The sequence below is a fragment of the Mytilus trossulus genome, chromosome 11, assembly GCF_036588685.1.
Source record: "Mytilus trossulus isolate FHL-02 chromosome 11, PNRI_Mtr1.1.1.hap1, whole genome shotgun sequence".
NCBI lineage: Eukaryota > Metazoa > Mollusca > Bivalvia > Mytilida > Mytilidae > Mytilus > Mytilus trossulus.
The window spans coordinates 33,364,852-33,388,342 of record NC_086383.1 but is presented as its reverse complement, the minus strand read 5'-3'; the positions used below and the strand labels follow the sequence as shown (position 1 = coordinate 33,388,342).

Here is a 23,491-nt window from a genome sequence, read left to right as displayed (position 1 = left end):
ATTTTTCAAGAAAATATAATATTTCTCAATCAGTAAAAATCTGTAAACACGAAAATAAAAGAATTTATAGAACAGATATTTTAAGGTTAAGCCATGTTGTTCAACAGAAAACAATGCAAAAAGCACAATAGCATTGATCAGTTGACCTGACTTGAAGCAGGAAAATTTAAGAAAAAAATGGTAGCTATCACAGCTGTCACTATTTAAGTGGATGCAACAGTATGTCGGATTTCCCCTTAAAAAGAAAATATTTTATGCTATTTCAAACAATTTTTAATCGGGTCGTGAATGAAATACAATACGTTGCTGGCCGTGTTCTATTCAGGAGTTGTCATTTATTTTGTTTTGTTCTGCAATGAAAGATAAATTACATATATTATGTGACACTGTTATCTCACGTAGTGTCATTACTATCATTAGGTTTTCTTACAACTCAAAGGAAGTTCCTTCTATGAAAGCCTTCGGCTTGCAACTCTGAACACTTTACCATATGACAAATTCAAAACCCGTTAAAATTAATAATCCCCAATGCACTTGGACATATTTTTTCATATTTAGCTCGATACTTATGCAAGTTACACAAACAAGGCTTGGAGTTTCCGATTGTCAAAAGAATTGCATGGCGCATTTATAAACACAAAACAATTCTGCAGTCTCTTGGCGTTCTTATGAAAACAAACCGTGCACATCTTAATTTTGACAATATATAGACGGACCGACATAAGCCATGTTAGAAACGCAACACTAGATTTATTTTTAATTTCAAATTTTAATATGCATTCTTTTGCACACATTTATGGACATAAATTTTACTCATTACTGTTTGTTGTAGTTCGAAAGGTATAACGTCATCTTTATTGTATAAAACATGTGGTATGCACTTGTACTGTAACCCTTGTAATACCCTTATGAATTGATGTATCAGTGTCAAAAGCAATGAACGCCTGTAACCAAGGCCGAAATGATAGACAGAAAGGTCAATACAATCTGATTGGCATGTTGTTTGTTTTGTTTTGTATCTTCTGATTTTGCCTTTTTGTCCCATCTGTTACAGTGTTCTGCCAAAAATGTTGTTGGCTAAGATATTTTGCATGCAGTCGATTCTTTTGTATTTCAGTTTATGAGAAACAATAACGGCATGGATATGTCTGCCATGGCATTCAGTGATTTGATGTTGCAAGTGTAAACAATATACACGGCCGGCGCATGCACGGTTACTGTTAATAAATGACTGTTCATATCTATTGCTAAAAGTCGAATAAGTCGGGGGTCAAAGGGAAAATGAGATAAAAGAATGTGATGCACTGTTACAATGTAAAATATTGACAGCACCACGCCACATGCATACTGTGCAAATAAGTGCAAGCATATATTATATTGCTTATTGATGTATTTAAATCACACCATATGTTTTTGAGTTTCTAGCTTAAAATGATGAACACCAACATAATTATTATCTGCTTTAGTTTTGTTTACAGAGGTATTCCAACCGAAAATGTTTCAAAACGACAAAATCTTAAATCCCACCTATCCTCCCCCTCCCCCCAAAAACAAAAAAAAACAAAAAAACGAATGTAATAAGTACTGTAAATTACTGCAGTGAACTTCTCCTGCGTGATGTAAACACTGACATTAATAACGACTGCATGAAATGTTCTAGTAAATGATTCAATTTTTAAATGGAAGTTCTATCAAAATAGCTTTAAACAGAGGCAAACATACCTAGGCGAAATTCAAAACTGGTAAGTCGAAGTATAGGTAACAACGTCATGACAAAAGGAAACGATGAAAAACTGCATAAAAACGCCTACCATGAGGACGATATATGGTGCTCCGGAGGAGTAAGCTGATCCTTATTTAAGTAGTGATAAGCATTATTTTTGTATTTCAATTATAGAGTACTATTTCGTTTAAATTTGTTGTTATGTTACTACAAAGTTATGTTAAGAAAGAACCAAATTCCTATAAAAACAGAATTAAAAAAGATATTATGCTTAATATTAGACAAAAGATGCAATCAAAGACCAGAATAGAATGTAATAATGAAAACACCGATCCCCAATGCTGTGTATGTCGAAGTAACAACTGTTTGTGTAACGTCCAGAAGCTTATTGTTGAAACATTTCAGTGGTAATTAAAGCTTCAGGTAAAACTATGTAGAAACAATCTACTTATTGAAAGGCCAATACATTTGATGAATGTGAAGTGATATAAGATGTCTTTGGCAAAAAATGTCATTGTTTTGCTTTGAGTCAATTCAAACTAATAAGAATTTTATCCTTGACTTGCTATTCTTATAAGTGACGTACAAAGAATATAACGAAACCCGATGGAAAGGTCAAAGCATGTGTCCTAGTTTCGCGAACGTTAACTTTAGATTTAAATTACATGTATGTTTCCTCAAATAAGAATTGAGCTTTTGAACACAGTTTGACAAATCGTTCAAAATGGCAAGTTAAGTACCAAAGACGTACCAATTGACAAAGTGTTTACTGATTTTTACAACTTCGACTCTCAAAACAGAACATAGGACAATTAAGGACTGTTTGATAAAGAAAACAGACTTATGGCCATTGTCCTGATTGGATTCAAGGAATTGGTTTCCTACCAAATGATTGTTTCAGTTCGTAAGGAACTCGAAAAGAAGACTTTCTTAGACGATGTTGGAAAAGTTATCGTTTGTTCACTTCTAGTAGCACAAATGACAGACCAAGCGGACAGAATAAATGCAGTATCGAATGTGACTGCAGCTAGTAGAGGTCAGATATAAATATGAATTGCTTACAATGTAAATTCATAATGAAAAAAAAAGAACGTCATACAGTCCCTGTAACGTAACAGTTAACACTATTTTCGTTCGGTCATCGTTCGTACATCATTCGTATAGCGCCCGTACAACGTTCGTTCAGCGTTCGTTCATCGTTCGTTCATCGTATGGTAAATGTCACCGTTGAGGGTTTTGTATAACGTATGGTTCATGGTATCGTTAATCGTTTTATTTGTCGTATGGTTTATGGCATGGTTTAGCGTTTACCGTTTCGTTTATCGTATGGTATGTGATATCGTTTAGCGTTTCATCAATCGTATGGTGTATCGTTTTGTTTAGCGTCTAATATACACGTATGTTAGGGTTTAATTTCAGAAAGTTATTTCAATTATCATAGTTTTATCAAATGATTTAATATAAAAAGATGCGGGATAAGAAAAAAATATTATTAGTTTGGATTGAATAAACGCGTAAATAACTTACACTGACAGAAAATAACAGATTGTAGGGAACAAAAGGGGGGCTTAAAAACATTCGGTCACCTTGTACCTATGATATAATCAATGTGGTTTTCTCATGAACAGACATACACGCAGATCGATACTTATTCCCAGCCTACTAAATGGTGTATTTACAACATAAGTGGATAACCATTATATTTGAGAGGAAAACATAATATATTCGATTAAATTTGATATGAATGATTTTAAGCCAAAATATCTTATTTACCTGAAGTCTTCGTTTGTACATTTGCGACGGTTGAAATCAAATCACGAGATGTTGATGGTCTATCCATTATCTGTGGCTGCGATGGACAGGATGATCTTTCAGTCGTCGGTGTTTTTGGTAGTGGTGGTAATTCACAGTCATGGAGTCGTTTTTTTAAGATTGTAACTTGCTGGGTGACTTCCTTTGTGATCTCCTTGGTAAATGTGACTGAGTGACTGATGATCCTGATTTCTTTGGACATTTTCTAGGCGATCTTCTGGGTTCATCTAAATTTGTCGTTGATTTTCTTGGAGATTCTTGTGAATTGGAACTGGTTTCACCATCACTTTCTTGGTCATCATATTTTGGATTAGGCCTACAAGATAAGAAATAAACTCATCATACATGACAGGACTAAATTTAGTAAATACGCCAGACGCTCGTTTCGTCTACAAAAGTCTCATCAATGACGCTCGAATTCAAAAAAGTTAATAAGGCCAAATAAACATATTCATACCGTAAAGTTTAAATGAGTCTGACTAGAATCACTGATTACATTTTTACTGATAGGCAGTACACTATATTAACCTATTCAGGAAATTACTGGTAGTCATGAGGAACCATGAATAGAAAAGTAATCAATAGTTCTTAAATTGAAAAATATACTATTTTCTCAAAATGTATAAGCAACTGTACAATTGTTCGTATGTGTGTACGGTTAATATGAGGTCTAGAATCGAAGGCTCTTATCATTTGCATTCAACGTTTTTATCGTTTTTTTTTACTATCAATGTTGAACATCGAATCTATAATAGGACTAGCTTGGCATCAATACAATGGAATGGATGGTCAGTTCCGTCTAACACATATATAGACTACTATTGCTACTGTTCTGCAATGGAACATTCTCGCTTTCGGAGATTATAACAGGACAAAAAATATTTTCGGTGCTTCTTACAGTACAGTTATCCAGTAAAATCTTTCAATATGGAAATCATTTGTAATCATCATTAAACAAATAACGGATTGAGACAAATTGTGTTTTATAGTGGAGCTTATATTAAAACCATTACTACTACATGTAGCATAAACGAACTATAGTAAAAATTTTAACTATACATGTATTACTATTTTGTTCTCTTTTGGGCATGTTGGGAGGACACATCTTCATTTTCCGGTTCTGTATAACGGTGTGACTGTCTGGCTTTGTCAAAATCACCTTGCAGAAAACAGATGATGCTTACATTTAAAAGAATAAAAATAGAAAAAAATGTCAAAAGTGTTGTTGTCAGTTGAAATAAAATAGGAGACGAATTCCAAAAGTTTTGGCAAATGTCCGTACTATAGAACTATGGATATAAAATTGAACATTACATTCAAAAATATATTCTAGAAAAAGATCATTCTAATGAAAATTAAACATGACAAATAATATAGTAATGCTTCAACTTGAGCATATGTTTAACGTGTAACCAAATCCGGACAATTTCAGATCTTTTCATGTGGGATATATAATTCCTTAATTCAATTTATTTACCTTTACCCATTTTTTTAGAAGTTTAATCGTAAAACAAAGCAGATCCACGGATTATTCATACTATTAATAGTATAATTTATTTCCTAAAATGTTAGGACATATCTCTAAATAAAAAAATGTCCCATTTCACTGTATAGTATAAACGTTTTTCAATCACTTGGACATTGTTGACCTTGTGTTTAAAATAATTTCTCTTTTGCATAAAGTTTATGTTTATCATTATCAAATCTATGGTGGATCTAATCATTTTCATAAGGGAGTCCCTTTGGTTGCCTCAGAGGTGACACGCTCCAGTCATGATTCAGTGATTCCCTATACAATTAAACAAATAGTTCCCACAAAAAGGGGGTGCGGGCACCCTGGTCCCCCCTATTCTGACTCTGCAAATGGGTACCAGTTGAACATTATATATACACTCTGACACTACTTACTGGTCCTATACATGACTTTCACGTCATACAATTCAAATTCTCTGTTTGGCTCTATGCATTGCCGTACTGCCATGTTATGTTTTGTAGCTGATTTAAACTGTGGCCAATAGCATTCCTCTGAATCACGGGTAAGCCAGGTAACAGGAACTATTTCTACTTCATTTGTAGATGTAAAGTCAACCACAGCATATTTAGCCCTAAAAATAAGTATTTCCTCTAATTACTGTCTGTTCATAATGTTAGTCAGCCATTTTTTAAGACTTACAATAAACATATATAATTTATATATATATATTTAGATCTATATACATAATGATAATAATTTCGGTCGACACGATACAACTTTACCAAACACTATCGCACAAGGGGAAAGCCTCTGTATTGCAGTAATACACACTTTGCCTCAACGTGCTCCAATATTGCATAGCGAAACTTATTCCCCAATCTAGAAAGTTTTTTAAAACCCAGGGACTGTGAAGGCAATTGCTTTCGGATCTATATGTATGATAAATAAGATGTATCCCATCTGCAGTTTGCAAAATATTTTGTACAACACATATTCTGCCTTGTATTTTTAGATATGAATCCTTTTCATCAAGACGTATTGTGAAGTTCTTAATTTTGACTTTTTTGTACTGCTTAGCTCCGACAAATAAAGGCAAAAAGTGGGCCTTCCAAGTGCTCCATATGTAAACTTGTGACAATCTCATTATCTTTTTCAACAGAAGTTGCCTCATGAAGTCTTCTCATAACTTGTTGTAATGCAAATTCTGGTTTTCGGACTAATCTTTTCAATTTTTGCAGAAAAATTTTCAAAAGGAAAAGCCGAAATATTTTCTAGACTGTCAATCATTTTAGCATCATCAGCCAGGTTGATTAAACAGTGAACATTATAAACTGCCATTTCGTTCCCATATAAATCATAGAAATGTTTGACAAATGTTTTTAAGATATAGCGTCAACTACTCTGGGTCCAACCCGGTTGCAAAGCGGTCCCTTAATCCACATCAAAAGAATACGTTTCATTACGCCTACACACACAAGATGCATGTAGTCAAGCGGGAAATTACTGACCATTCCAATTCTTGCTTCTAAGAATGGGCAATCGCCAGTGTGATGACCGTCATCAGATTTGCATCTGAATGAATGATCAGTTCGGAGATTTGCATTCATTTCCGGATATGTCATTTTACCCATCCAACTTCCTCGTTGTTCGCATTTATCACATCCGTGGTAACCAGAGTAAGATTTTACGCATTTAACAAAAGCACGTGCAGGTGTATCACAAATAACTGAATGCATTGTGATATTCCAACGTTTAGATTCTAATTCAAACCCGTTAGTGTGTAGCAGATTGTATTCATCAATAAATCTGCCAAGGTATTCACGAACATTAGACGGCTTTTTGACACCTGAATAGAGACCGATTACACATGGTTCGCAGTTAACGTTTCGTATCATACCCAAAGTTGGCCAAAATTGTTGACTTGTGCTTTTAAATAGCGGTAACCCATTAATGTTCAACTGTATTTCATTTGTAATTTCATTCAATAAACCGAAATGATAGTATTCCCCACCACATACACGTATAATATTATACTGGGTCGGCGTTTTCATCAGTGTACGCGGATCCTTTGGTAAATTCGGTAAAACAGGAGTACAAGTTTTAATAAATAACGCAAAGCAGTCACGGGTATTTGATAAGTTACAGCCCGGTCATGTAAACTTTGCGTTGTAACAGTTTCATCTGCATCATCGTTGTCACTGCCGATGGATTCGTCACCAGACGAAAATTCAGTAAATATAACTTTTAATATTGAATTTTATAGTTGTTTTTCGCTCGTTCCGTTGTTGATAACGTTTAAAATTGTCAATTTATTTGATATACCTTGAACATGATATTTCTGTCAGCTGTTTTGTTTACGTCTTAACATTAAAAGTACAAACCAACCTTGGTATATGACTGAACGTTCTTACTCCTAGTATTAAAGAAAAAAATGTGTGGTCTTCGAACATTTGGATTGTGGAGTGTTACGACACTGTTTTCAAGTAAAGCACGTTCAAACAATTAACAGTCACAATCATCTTTTACGCAATCTTTATACATTTTTATCAACAGTGTCATACGTACATAATTAACCCCAAGTATGAAACGGTACATACACCTCTCTTAAAACGTCAAGCGTCAATTATGGTATAAATTGCGGGAGATAAAGGTAACAATGTTAAATATATTAGTTCCCTGGTTTCGGACTGCACCCTTAGTGGGTTATCCATGATACTTGATAGGTTGATTCCCCAGGAAGTTATAGGTGGTGTTTATGTTCAATATCGACGACTAGCACATGCGCAGTTAATATTTATAAATAGATGCCCATAGTAGATGAATGAAGAGTTGAAGAGGGAAATGAGACAAAATAATGTGATGTGTCCTGTTACAATGTATGATACCTATATAAAGAAACTATTATGGCTAGAACCGAGTAAAGGACAATGCAAAGAGACTGAAAGAAAAGAACATATCAGGGTCCGCGTTTGGTCAACAGCAACACTAATTCATACTTATGTTTTCTTATTACAAAACAATAAACAAATACCAACGATTGAAAAAAGAACAGTGTCTGAATGGCAAGAAATGTTTGAATATCACTTAACACGATGATGACTGCTGTGCCCATATTTTGACTGTTTTATGTATTAAGTCTGTTTGGTTCGCGCATCATTGAAAATATAACGGAATTTGATGAGACCGTCATCAAAGTGAGAGGTTTAGCGCTTTAAAACCAGGTTTAATCCACCATTTTCTACATTTGAAAATGGCTGTATCAAGTCAGGAATATGACAGTTCTTGTCCATTCGTTTTTGATATGTTTTGTCATTTGATTTTGCCATATGATTATAGACTTTCCTATTAGATTTTCCTCTGAGTTCAGTATTTTTGTGATTTTACTTTTTTTTAACACAATTATACCTAATAGTTATCAAAGGTACCAGGATTATAATTTAGTACGCCAGACGCGCGTTTCGTCTACATAAGACTCATCAGTGACGCTCATATCGAAATATTAAAAAGCCAAACAAAAATTGAAGAGCATTGAGGATCCACTTATACCTAACACCTTTTATTTTTACCTTATATTTACTAAAATTAAGTACTAGTTTTAAGACAGTTATAAGTTGCAGTTCCAGCAGCAACTTTAGTTATAATTCAACTTTTAATTAGACAAGAACACCAAGTCAGTTTTGAACGTACAAATTAACAGAGGAACAGTCTAGACGAAGAACATAAGTCGAAGGATACTATTAACGGGATAATTGAAATCACTTAGCAACGGTATTTCTAATAAGAGACAGAAGAAAACAATAACTAAATAATGTTCTCCGAGTATTAGAAATAAAAATGATTTACTATTTTCAGATCTGAAATTATATTGACGTGTGTAAACGCGAACAATATTGTAAGCAGCAAATTTGTTTTGAAAATAAATCTTGTTTACTACTTACTGTGGGTACGATTTTTTTGTTGATTGAGAAGAACGTACGTCTTCGCGGATACTTGCGTGCTTTTGTCAAATTCTTCGATGTCATTTATGATTGTTATTCATGGAACACATAATTATGTGGTTCACCTGTATATTAGGTATCTTAAGAATTTTAATGAATCAAGAGTAACTTGTTCACTTAGATACTTGTCTCATGGACAATACAAATCAGGTCTTTCTTTTGTTTTATCACTACACATTTATATAAGAAAATAATAACAACTTAAGTGTGTCAAACTAACAAACGGGGAAGTAGTATGAACGTAAACATAACACATAACGACTGTTTGTGCTTTGGTGGTGTCATCTAGATCATGTATTCTATTTTCAAGAGGCAACAGGAACACACTCTGCTCAAAAGTCTTCAATCGATGAATCAAAAACGAAACTTTGTTGCAAAATAAAACAGAGGGAGACACATCAAATATAAGAGGAAAGCAACGGAACAACAGAAATACTGAACTGCAACAAAGGCAAACACCACAAACATACAAAGAAACGGACTATTTGATAACAACTGTCATATTATTGACATTAAGGGAAAGAATGGTTGACTGAACCTCGTGTTTAGGCTAGTCAAACCTCTCCTTATATATAATTTTTGAAAAAAAATCACTAAAAAGACAATACTACATGATATTAATATAGTACAACTAAAGGCTAGACTATTCTACTATCCAGACATTAGCTTAATCTGCCAAATAGGTATTAACTACCTTTGAAAATGATTGGTGGAATATTGAATCAGATTTACAAAAATAAAAAAAAAGGTTTTCTATCTTATTCACACTATTTCAATACCAGACAAATAGATTTCCTTGCGGTAATTCAAGATATTGCCAGACCCGGTTAATCTCCATCAAACTAAAAATCCAAGCCCCGTTAAATTACTTCCAACTAATATTAGTTCCTATTCAACTGGAAATTGTCCGCCTCATTGTAAGCTAAATCACTTAAGCAGAAAAGAAACCCCGATATATATCTATATGTATCTTCACTCTATTTTATACGTTATCGATTTTTGTAACAGATATTCAAAATTAAAATTACTTAAGGACAAATTCATAAGAAAATGAGTAACTTATAGTAATTAATTCAGTACATTTTTTAAAACAACATAAAAGAAAGTTTTCCGTGTTGTGCTTATAGAATTATGAAAATACCTGAATTTATTTTTACTCTGCTTTTAAATTGATGCATTTCCATTTTTTTTTGTCTCATTCGGATGAAATTGTGTTTGTTATTATACATTTTCATTTTTGATATGTTTTGAAATGTTTCCCTCTTCACAGAAATCACGTCTATCAGAACATCAAACAATGTCAGCAGGTAAAAAGGCTATGTTCGCATATAATAAAGTCATATAGAGAATGATTTTGCTGATATAAAATAATTATTTCTGACTTTTGTCTTTATTTTCAAAATGAATCAGTTGAACGTATAATTTAATATATTTAATTTATTTAAATGTTGTATGCCATGTATGGGATTTTCCTAGAATGTTTCTGTTTATGGGAAAACGAGATATGAATACGACATAAGTGCATTCGAATAAATCTAAATGTTATTTTTATATTACTTACCTAAGCTAATCTAAGTTCGTTTTTAAAAACCTCCCTCTTTTGTTTTATAGTGTGGGAAACTAGAGAAGTCCGTAGTTTTACACATCCTATGTTATTTTTAAGTAGATTCAAGACAATAAAAATCAAAACCAAGGAGTAAACAAAGACTCACAAAACCAAAGGACATTTACATAAACAGTTATGATTAATAAATAAGAAACAACACGAACTCCATTAAAAACCGGGAGTGAAAGCAGGTGCTCCGGAAGAGCAAGCATTTCCTGCACCGTATACGGCACCCGTCGTGTTACTTCTTTGTTCAGTTCGGTAATGCTGGAAAGTTATGATGACTGAGGAAGAATATCAGATATGATTTCTGACATACTTTTGGCATAATGGCCTATCAGCTCAAGATGGCGACCGTAACATTTTTTGAGTGATGACCTTAATTTTATATTTTATTTTTATTTATTTAAGATTGTTTTACCACCATAAAAACATCCACAGCAATCACCTGATGATGTTCAGGAAAACAAAAATTCCAATGCTTACGCAAGCTGGTATTATATTTTGTTTAAAAAAACGCTTCTCAGAATCTTGAGGTATATTTTCCTTTATGTCTATCCATGTACCTAAGAAAGTACTAAGTTCAAATTACTGGGTAAATTATTTTGCCCAATAACTACATTTTTTTTCTTTTTATATAAAAATTCAATAGCTCATAAAAGGTCATTTACCAAACTAAAATCAGTTTCTTGATTTTTTTTTTTTCGATTTTAAGGGGAAATAAACGTTATTTTTTTATGGCATTATTTTCAGGTATCCAAAATTCATATGTCTTTATTCTATTGAAATAATATACCGACATATACGATGAATGATACTTTTATATCATTTGTAGAGCATCTTCGGAAAATTTATTTGAGTGTCGCGATAAACACCGTCTTAGCACTCATCGGGTTTGAACAACGTATCATAAATCTGACTGATTGGTGACGTGAGTTAGACGTGATCTTGACTGATCGGTGACTGATCGATGACCGCTGATTAATCACTCAAATAGACGCTTAAGGTTGAAAGTACTTATCTGTCATCTCTCTTTAGCTATATCTATTTTGAGATATGGAAAACTCGATTCCAATTAAATTTCAACATTTGAAAACAAAAATAATCTTTTAATCAAGACATGTCAATTGAATAAATATGCTATTGTAACACATCTGAACAAATTGTATTGACTATACCTTGTGTAATGTCATTTTGGTCTCTTATAAATAGTTGTGTCATTGGCAATTAATTTTCTCATTTCATATGAAAACAAAACTATATATTCATGAAAAATACAGTCGACCCATTGCTTGTATTTTTGATCTACGACGTAGCCTAAAATCATGAACATGATGCCAAGGTCAGTTGACAGCATGTTAGACATGTACATATACTATATATTTGGTTTCATTTGTTTGATAGTAAATAGGAAGTTCTGATATTGAAAATCGTTCTGATCCCCCTCCACGTTGCTCATATCAACAGCTGTCTCATAAGTGGACGTTTCTGTGTCGTACGTTATCTTGATTTTATCATGCGGTTTTGAAGAACAATGCGATGATAATATATCTTATTCCTATTCAAGTCTGAAGTAATTTCGTCCTTTTATCTCTAATGTGAAATCTTTAAATGTATGACTTATGTTTTTTTTTGTAATTTTGAACTCAGAGTAAATATGTTTATAAGAGCAAAACAATACCGGTTATACATGCGATTGCGGTCTGTACATGCATGTAAATTATTATAATATAGTCATTGAAGAAAATAATATATACAGTACCTTTAATGAAACCAATGTTCAGAACGACAACGGCAGTACAAACCTGATTTATTTATTTTTAAAATGCAGACGTCACACACATAATAATCCTTTCTAACGATGCCTTAGTGGTTCCTTGTGTTACAACACATCTGTTTATTGATTTGACATATGTATTGGTAACACTATGTGTCCGTGTATTTTTTAGAAGAATATTTCCGCGAAAATAAATTTGAATATCAAAAATAATACAGAGTATGTATATTGAAGGCACCAACATATTTCATTGCAATAATCAATTAACTAAAGATACATGCATTAAATAGACCCGTTTAAGGGAATGATTGTTAGTGAATTATATAATGTTATTCATGTTATTTGAATACACATTTGATATAATGTCTTAAAACTTTAAAAGCAGTTATAAAATCAATCATTATTTTCAATATAAAATCTAATCTTAATATTTGTTTATCTTTTGGTGGAAAATAATCAGACGATACACACTATTTATAATGCTATCGAGTACAATATCTATATTGAAATACACATTTTTGTATATATTAGGTAATATCCTGTTTAAAACACACTACGATTATTTAAACGTGAGCTATATTGGTGTACTCATATTACACGTAAACTATACAAATGTTCGTTACCATAATACATGTATTTATTGTATTTATTGAAAACTAAAGTATTTTTAACATAAAATAACATATAATGTTTAAATTGTTCAAATACAATCTCGTCAAACATTTACATACACTAGTTATCGTATCTGATTTAAGATTATAAATCTCTGTCATGTGATACAATCACCTGTCTTACCTGTGATTTTGATTAAATTCACAATGGCTCAAGCTGCGTCTAAAACCTGCGAGGTTTGCGTGAGTGCCCCTGGGTCACACTATTGTATAGACTGTGAGGAATACTATTGTGAAAACTGTAAGTTTGTACATAATAGGCAGAAGTTATCGAAAAACCATCACTTTCAGAAAGCCTCCGACCGTATCCCGGAAGGTAAATAGAAATGTAGTGAACACAAAGAAGAACTTACCTTAATTTGTAACACATGTAAAGCACATATATGTACAAGTTGTGTGACAGGAAAACACAATGGGCATACATTTTCAAAGATTGCCGATATACTCCTTCAACTACGTGGAGATAATGAAACGAAACTTCGTGCCAAGACAAATGAAGCAAATCAAAACATAAAGAAGATTGAGGAAAGCTTGAAAGTTTTTGATAATTCCGTTGAATCTGTTATAAAAGCCATCAACGATGAAGGCATCATGATTAAACGCATGGTTGATAAATCTGTAGCTCAGATGATTGCATTGGTAAAAGAACAATCCAAAAAGGAGAAAGACAAACTGATGAATATGTTGTCAGATGCAAAATCCGTGCTTGTTGGTGGACACACCTTAGACAGAAAGAGACATGAACTAGATAAGACTCGACAGGATGGAAGTGTGGTACAAAAGATCAATAATCTGAAAGAAGAAATTGACGAACTACATATCAATTCTCTTCCAGAGTTTCCAAAAATATCCTTTAGTCGTAAATCTGTAGCTGAAGATGACATCAGACAACTGATAGGGACATATCATATTAGGTAAATAAAAAACAATATGCGATGTCTTTTAAACTGATACAAGTTTCATCATTAACCGTGCAAAACTTTAGAATATAGAGTGAAATTATTTTTAAAGTTAATATATACATTGCAGCAAGAAATGATTGACAAATACACATACCACAACTTAAGATTGAAAGCTTGAAACATACCTACTCTTTTTAAATAGATCTTCAATAAACACTTTTTGAAAAATAAACTATATTGGTAACTACTGACGTTAAAAATGTTTTCCGATTAATGAAGCGCTTAAAGTAACGGAATAACACCGTCCACAAGTAATACAAAATAGAAATAGCTAGTTAGCTCTCACTTCTCATGCATATCATCCGTACGTATCAGACGATATAACTTGAAGGTAACATCTTTTTGAAAAATTAGGTGACTAATATTTAAAAGGTCATCACTGACTAAAATTCGAAAATAAAACCTGATGTTTTTCAATAATTTTAGTGCTTTTGGTATCGAAGCGTGAACAAGTTTACGAAAATCATTAATTTGAAATGCAAATAGAGACAGAGAGACGTCATAGCAGTAATTGCACAAACTTTCTATTTTAAAAAAATCACACGTCACACGTTATCATAATACTATTTGCATTGATGACAGATGTAATCATGTATGTAGTATGCTTTATAAGATAAGCAGAGTCGGGATGATTGCTCATGAAACAAATCTCAATAAGAAACCAAATGACACAGCTATAGGTCACTGGACGGTCTTCAACAATGAGGAAAAACCCACGTCACATAATTAGGTATAAAAGGTCCCAACATGACAATAGTGGAATGTATAAACAGTCTGTTAAGCAGTCTCAGAATTCTTGAATTATATTATTAAAACTGTATTGAACAGGCCGACATAATGATGTCAGGTATACAAAACATATGACATGTATGATAAGCACTGCATTGATAATATTGATAACATATTTAATTAATCATAACAGTATATGCATTGATAATACAAGTAATCACTTTACATTGATTAATAGAAAAAAATATTATTATCTACAAAAGAGTGTTTTTTTTATAAATTAACATCATTATCAAATATTGAAGAATATTCCCAATATCCAAATGTACATTTTATATAACGTTAGCATACTGCTAAATGATAAGACATATTATGAAACTATAATAGTTTCGTATTTCATTATACTTTATTGAAAAATGACAACAACAGTTGTGTACATGAGTGTGTTTACCTGCACTTTTATCCTTAATATCAAATAGTTTACCAAAAAAAAACAGATTTTACATATAAGTTTTACATAGAATTAAATAATTTCAAAATGAATCATTTATTTAAACATTTATAACAAACATAAAGAAATCAAATCTTTTTGATAGCAATTGTGCACCAGTCCTTAAAGTAAAGGAGCAACGCCATGGGGACTTATTCAGATGTTCTGGTTGTGGGTAAGTTCTTAGAATCAGCTCATCCTGTAGATTATTAATCATACAAAATAAATACATACAAAATAACAAGATACAGCTCTTCATTAAAGTAACAAATGATTCAAATGAACTAGACATTAAATAAAACATGCACAATCTACAACTTAGTATAGTGTAATATGTATCTACTTTTATATACTTTGTATGACGTAGTATTGTTCAGGTAAATACATCAATCAAGTGTTTAACTGGCAATAGTTTTAAAACTAACTGATTTTTAAAGTTCTGTCTCATAATTGTACTGTAACACAACTGTCCAAAAAAAGGAAGAAGGTTTGGGTTCCGCGGACACATTTAACATCGCTACAATCTGTATGTATGTGTCTGTCCCAAGTCAGGAGCCTGTTATTTAGTGGTTGTCGTTTGTAGATATGTTACATATTGGATTTTCGTTCATTTATTTCTATAAGAATTGGCCGTTAGTTTTTTAGTTTGAATTGTCTTACATTTCATGTGCTGTCGATACCTTTTATATATGACTCTGCGTAATGTATTTGATCGTTGTTCAATGCCGTTTTTGGTGACCAATAGCTATTCATTTCTGTGTAATTTGGTCTTTTGTGGAAAGTTGTCTCATTGGCATACAGAACGCATCAGCTTTTGAAAATTCGTTTTTCAAGACAATTTCTGGTTTGTATTTTGAACTTTTCAGCCGGTTTTAAGGAGTTTTAGCTGCAAGATTTTATTGAGTTTAAAATTGTGTATTAATCCAAAAAAATAAATTTGCTGAAAGATTGATATTCACGTTTTATTTTCTCACACTTGAAATGAATTTGCTAGTCAAATTATTGATGTAAACACTACTTCCAATTATACCCAGTAAGCACACAGTAAGTCTTTTTTTTCTTTTGAAAAGGGTGGAAGTGGGAGTGTCGTCAAGTTCGTTACTTATTCATTATTCATTCGTTAGTTATTCTTTATTTATTCGTTATTATTTCTTTTTCCTTATATTTGCTACTTTTTCTTTTTTTCCTTATTCGATACATGTTCATTAATTCTAATTAGTTACCGATTCGTTACATATTTTTTATTATTTATTTGTTTCCTATTTGTTGCCTATCTCGTGTTTATTGCTTATTATAATTCACTATGTGTCCCTCTTTTTGTACGTTATAGCCATATCGTTGGTAAAGTTCTTGGTTTCAAGAGATTAAATGAACTTTAAGAACGATTGTACCCGTTTCAATGCTGGACTGGTGCCTTATTTGCTTGTATCACGTGTTATATGTTTCAAATTTAAAAAACAATATTTTCAATTTTAATCTTGTCTCTAGTGTTATTACATGATTTATTTTACTTGACCTGACGGGGTCTAACCGGTTTGCTTATTTTAGACCAGACCATCTAACAAGAGGTGTATCGGGATAAACTCATCAATGAAGTATCCAGTTATTCGTCCCATATCATACACTCAGTTCAATTGTATATCCGTTTTGTGACACTGATAGTGATTAAAAATCAATTATAGTTTTAACAGCTAACATACTTATCAGACACATCTTCAAATAGACTGTCCATGTGCAAATTAAAACGTAAGCTCTGCCCAATCATTTGAAATACAATTAGTTATAGCTATTGTCTGAGAGATGAAAGAATCCTTTGGCGATAACACACATGTTCCAGCGCTGAAACGATGCACTGTTACTTATTCGTTCTTTATTCGCTTAAAATCCGTGAATTATACGTTGGACCTTCAAAAAATATCCTCAATTGTATTCTTGTCTATGGTTTTTGCTATTAGATCTCAGAGGTTAAATCACCATATTAGCGCGTATGGACCCTTTTCAGTAATCGACTGATACCCTGTTACTTATGTGTTTCTAAATAGCTTAAAATACATGTATCTTGTCTATGGTATTTGTTTTTGGTTCTAAGAGGTTAAATAGCCATAATATCGAGTATGGAACCTTTTCAGCAATCGACCGATACCTTTTTACTTACTTGTTTCTTATTTCTTGTAACACGTGTATTATATTTTAACGTTTAACAAATTTCCTCAATTGCATTTTTGTCTTTGGTGTTTGCTATTGATAATCAGAGGTGAAATAACGTAAATAGCGCGTAAGGACATTTTTCAACGATCGCCTGATACTCTGTTACTTACATTGATTCACTATTCGACATGAATACTTAGTCATTTATATGAATATAAAGGCTACTTATAATTGCTCAAATAAGAACAAAATAAACATTTAATTTATTTATGAACAAGGAGAAAAAGAATTAATTTCAGAATTGTAAATACATTGGGGCGTAAATTCGTTGACCGCAGTAGATTTTCCGCGCTTCATTCTAAAAATGTGCGCATGGTCACGCTTTTATAACCCACTGAGATTACAAAAAAGAAGCATTAAATACTTATAATTACAATTTTGTTATAGCTAGGATCATGAAAACACGATTTGTATCAAGCTTTTATTTTATTTACCTGTTGGACCTCGTGCCATTATGAAAGTTTAATTAAATTGTGTAATGAATGTCAACTTCAGAAGGGCTCGACATTGCTGTTAGCCAATCAAAATAACGTAATATAATGAAAAATACATGCAATGTTATTATTTTGAAATACAGATTACGTGGATGTTGTATACTGTAAGCATGTTATTTGCTACACCAAATTCAGTATCGACGTTGTGATGATTAAAAATCTCGATTTAAAAAAAGTTGCAATGACAAAGTGATGATTCTTAATTTCAAAGACAGAAAATAAAAAAAAAAACCTCTCTGACTATTTTTTTTAATTGTCAATCTTCTAGGGCATTACCTGCTGCAGCCATTTGTTTATGGTAATATACATACGGTCTGAGAAACAGAATTTCCGCACCAAAATAAATAAACATGGAATTATAAACTAACTGCAAATTAGACAATAGACGAGTTGGCCTAATTTGTTTTGATAAATTTCGAACATTTTCCTCTTCAAGTATCTAAGAGTAAAAACAACCTAAGCTGTCAATTTTTCTGAAAGATTGGTAATAAAAAAGTGAGTCGGACATTTACAATTTATTAAATGTTAATTATGTTTTATTTTGCAAACTCTCAGACATAATTGATTGTATTATAAAATTGAGAATGGAAATGAGGAATGTGTCAACGAGACAACAACCCGACCATAGAACAGACAACAGCGGACGATCATCAGTGCAGCGAGAAACTCCTGCACCTTTAGCCATCCTTCAACTGGCCCCTAAACAAATATATATACTAGTTCAGTGATAATGGACGTCATATTAAACTCCGAATTATACACAAGAAACTTAAATTAAAAATCATACAAGACAGAGGCCTTTGACTACAGACAAAACACGTATATCTATTCATATAATTTAATAAGTATTACGACAGTATTAAAGAAAGAAAAAAAAACACGATGATCAGAAACAGAGTATTTTCAAGATTTTCAATTTTTATTTTCCCCCCTGAATATATCGTTCAGGTTTAAGTATAATTCAAATAATTGTATAATTTATCGTTTAAGGCACGAGGAAATTATACCATTCGGAGACATGTAAGTATTTTGATTTCTACTTGCATATATAAATATAAAGGTAAACTCCATTTTGCTTAAAACAAAATGAGAAACAGTTGTGTCTATTTTTTATGAGCCTCACTTTTACCTGTGTATTGTAATAGTTAAAAAGTTGCCTCTCTTAGTTTTTATGTTGTTCTGTTTTTATTTAGTTATTCCTACATCTACATTAGATGTATGTTTTATTATAATATTTTATTATGATTGGCTAACTGCACATCACATGTTATTCCTTAAGCAATTGCATCACTCAATAAAATGAAATTCCTACATACACAAATAAAAACAAAATGAAAGACGATCCATGTTTTGAGGACTAATATCATTTTCATGAAATATACAATTTTTAACATATGCTGTTCTACATAAATGTGTTAATGTCAAGTCTATCAAAGTTTTGGCACCATACACAGTGACATCATTTTTTTACCTGTCTGCATTTATTTCTAAATAAATATCAATCTTTTTCTTTCTTAAAAGAATAAGGGAAGGTTGAATTATTAGTATACACAGAATAGCAGACAGGTTTCGAAATTATTGCAACCGTTATTATTTACCCGTCGGCCGTTAACCTCGAGCATACCAACATAAATCATCAAATCAACCATGGTAAAATTATAATGTTTCAGATTGTAGGTAGCAAGTTCAAGGTTGATTAATAAAACTATTTGAAACTTAAACTGCAATGCAATACCTGAAATTATATGTTCGGTTAAAAAACTATATACAAATTAAGAATTACAATCCTACTTCTTAACTCAATAGCCGTTGCACACAAGGAAAATAAACAAAGAATTTACACCATATTTGAAGCATAAAAACAGCTTTGTCAAGCCTTCATAAGAGCAACAACTATGATGATAATCATGTTTTATAATAGTATATGGCTCAATATGGTTTTTCTCCAATTGATACATACATGTATGATGCTGTTCAAGCCTTCAAGGCAACACAAATGACTGCTTCATCAAGACACCATATTGTTTCAATATAATGAAAAAGCTTGACTTTTATTAAAACTATATCGAAATCCTTATATCACATCAACATTTGAAAAGAAAATTTCATTCTGACAAACTGTCTTATATTGCTCTAATGTTATCACTGAAAATACCTTTAACATTGCATACATTTAAATACAGATATTAATTATCCTATAAATATCCCAAGCCTTCTTATTGACTCATCAGCCATTGACCACGAGCATAACGTACTCAAAATTGACGCCATATGTAAACAATCGCAACTTATGTCTTTGTCAAGCAGACATAACAGTAGAAATTATTTTGTTTATCGTTATAGGTTAATTATTATTCGTCTAAACATGACATATATGTTGTTGTTTCAGCCGGAAATTCAAGCCAACACAAATGATATCTTCATCAGAACATCACATTTCTTTTATTGCATATATGATTTGTTCGAAGTTCATTTAACACATATCGAAATTTTTATAACAAACATGAATAACTTATTTAATAGAATATACCATTCTGATAAAATGTGCTCTATAGCTCAATGTCAAAAATTAAATACCCATTTTGATATTCATTACATGACAATACATAAAAATTATAAAATTATCAATGATGCTGAAAAAGACTAATGTAACATTCCTTTTTTTTCAGTCTGTAAGTAGCAAGTTCAACTTTGATTAGAGAAGTATTTATAATTCAAACTGCAATGCAATACACGTAATATCTGTTAGAACAATAAATTGTTCTCCCTTTCAAATATAACAATAACTATTATTTACTCATTGGCCGTTGACCACGAGCAAAATGAATAAATAACTGACACCATATTTAAAGCATAAAACCAGTCTTGTTAAGCTTACATCAAAACATCAAATTTCTTTCATTGCATATATGATTTGTTCGAAGTTCATTAAAGACATATCAAAATCTTTATAACACACATGGATAACGTATTTAATAGAATATAACATTCTGGTAAATTGTGCTATATAGCTCAATGTCAAAAACTAAATACCCATTTTGAAATGCAGTACATGGCAATACATAAAAATTATAAAATAATCAATGATGCTGAAAAAGACTAATGTAACATTCGTTTTTATTTTCAGTGAGTAAGTAGCAAGTTCAAGTTTGATTAGAGAAGTATTTATAATTCGAACTGCAATGCAATACACGTAATAGCTGTTAGAACAAGAAATTGTTTTCCATTTCAAATATTACAAGAACTATTATTTACTCATTGGCCGTTGACCACGAGCAAAATGAACAAATAATTGACACCATATTTGAAGCATAACACCAGTCTTGTCAAGCTTACATCAGAACACCAACTTGATGTCTGCAGTATATAGCTTAATATAGATTTTCTCTACTTTACACATACATGTATGTTGCTGTTTAAGTCTTCAAAGTAACAGCAATGACTGCTTCATCAAAACACCACATTTTGTAAAGCTCATAGAAATAGCTTAAAGACATTTAAAGACATTTTTTTAATCCTGATCACGCATCAACACTACTGTTTCAAAAGAAAACTTAATTTCGATAATTGCATAATATATAAATTGTTTGAAGTTCATTAGAGACGTATCGGAATCTTTACTGCAAACAAGCGTAACTTGATCAATGGACGATTTAATTCTGATCAATTATTTTATATAGCTTGAATGGAAACATAAATTAATACCCATTTTGAAAATTCATTACAAAGAAATACATATATATTATATAATAATCAATGATGCTGAAACAGACTAATGTAACATTACTTTTTTTCAGTGAGTAAGTAGCAAGTTCAAGTTTGATTAGAGAAGTATTTATAATTCAAACTGCAATGCAATACACCTAATAGCTGTTAGAACAAGAAATTGTTTTCGCTTTCAAATATTACAATAACTATTATTTACTTATTTGCCGATGACCACAAAAAAAAAAAAAAACTGACACCATATTTGAAGCATAAAATCAGTCTTGTCAAGCTTACATAAGAACACCAACTTGATGTCTCCCGTATATAACTCAATATAGATTTTCTCTACCTTACACATACACGAATGTTGCTGTTTAAGTCTTCAAAGCAACAGCACTGACTGCTACATCAAAACATCGAATTTTGTAAAGCTCATAGAAATAGCTTATAGACATTTGAAGACATTTCTTAATTCTGATCACACATCAGCATTACTATTCAAAAAGAAAACTTAATTCCGATAATTGCATAATATGTAAATTGTTTGAAGTTCATTAGAAACACATCTGAATCATTACTGCAAACAAGCGTAACTTAATTAATGGACGATTCAGTTCTGATCAATTTTTCCATATAACTTTAACATGTTTAATGGAAAAAAAAATTAATATCCATTTTGAAATTCATTATATGGCTATATATACAAATTATAAAATAATCAATGATGCTGAAACAGACTAATGTAACATTCTTTTTTTCAGTCCGTAAGTAGCAAGTTCAAGTTTGATTAGAGAAGTATTTATAGTTCAAAATGCAATGCAATACACGTAATAGCTGTTAGAACAAGAATTTTTTTTCGATTTCAAATATTATAATAACTATTATTTACTCATTGACCGTTGACCACGAGCAAAATGAACAAATAATTGACAACATATTTGCAGCATAAAACCAGTCTTGTCCAGCTTACATAAAAACACCAACTTGATGTCTCCCGTATATAACTCAATATAGATTTTCTCTACCTTACACATACATGAATGTTGCTGTTTAAGTCTTGAAAGCAACATCAATGACTGCTTCATCAAAACACCACATTTTGTAAAGCTCATAGAAATAGCTTAAAGACATTTCTTAATCCTGATCACACATCAACATTACTATTTCAAAAGACAACTTAATTCCGACAATTGCATAATATATAAAATGTTAGAAGTTCATTAGAGACATACCGATGACCACGAGGACAATAAACAAATAACTGACACCATATTTGAAGCATAAAACCAGTCTTGTCAAGCTTACATAAGAACACCAACTTGATGTCTGCAGTATATAGCTCATAGAAATAGCTTATAGACATTTAAAGACATTTCTTAATCATGATCACACATCAAAACTACTGTTTCAAAAGAAAACTTAGTTTCGATAATTGCATAATATATACATTGTTTGAAGTTCATTAGAAACACATCGGAATCTTTGCTGCAAACAAGCGTAACTTATTAAATGGACGATTCAATTCTGATCAATTATTCTATATAACTTGAATGGATGCTGAAAAAGACTAATGTAACATTCCTTTTTTTCAGTCTGTAAGTAGCAAGTTCAACTTTGATTAGAGAAGTATTTATAATTCAAACTGCAATGCAATACACGTAATAGCTGTTAGAACAAGAAATTGTTTTCGCTTTCAAATATTACAATAACTAGTATATACTCATTGGCCGTTGACCACGAGCAAAATGATCAAATAACTGAGACCATATTTGATGCATAAAACCAGTCTTGTCAAGCTTACATCAGAACATCAAATTTCTTTCATTGCATATATGATTT

At 31.7% G+C, this 23,491-nt stretch overlaps 1 protein-coding gene across 1 annotated transcript; it reads left to right on the top strand.

The window, feature by feature from the left end:
* Nucleotides 1–13,197: 13,197 nt before the first annotated feature.
* On the top strand, nt 13,198–15,421 carry LOC134690316 (uncharacterized). Its single transcript, XM_063550286.1, has 2 exons — nt 13,198–13,975; nt 15,349–15,421. The coding sequence occupies exons 1-2, from the start codon at nt 13,653–13,655 to the stop codon at nt 15,419–15,421; spliced, it is 396 nt and encodes a 131-aa protein (XP_063406356.1). The 5' UTR covers nt 13,198–13,652.
* Nucleotides 15,422–23,491: the final 8,070 nt, after the last annotated feature.

Excerpts from the sequence above, each read along its gene's own strand:
- LOC134690316 (XM_063550286.1), top strand. The coding sequence starts at position 13,653 with ATGATTAAACGCATGGTTGATAAATCTGTAGCTCAGATGATTGCATTG. Across the intron at positions 13,976-15,348 it reads ATAGGGACATATCATATTAG|CAATTGTGCACCAGTCCTTA; the intron begins GTAAATAAAAAA and ends TCTTTTTGATAG.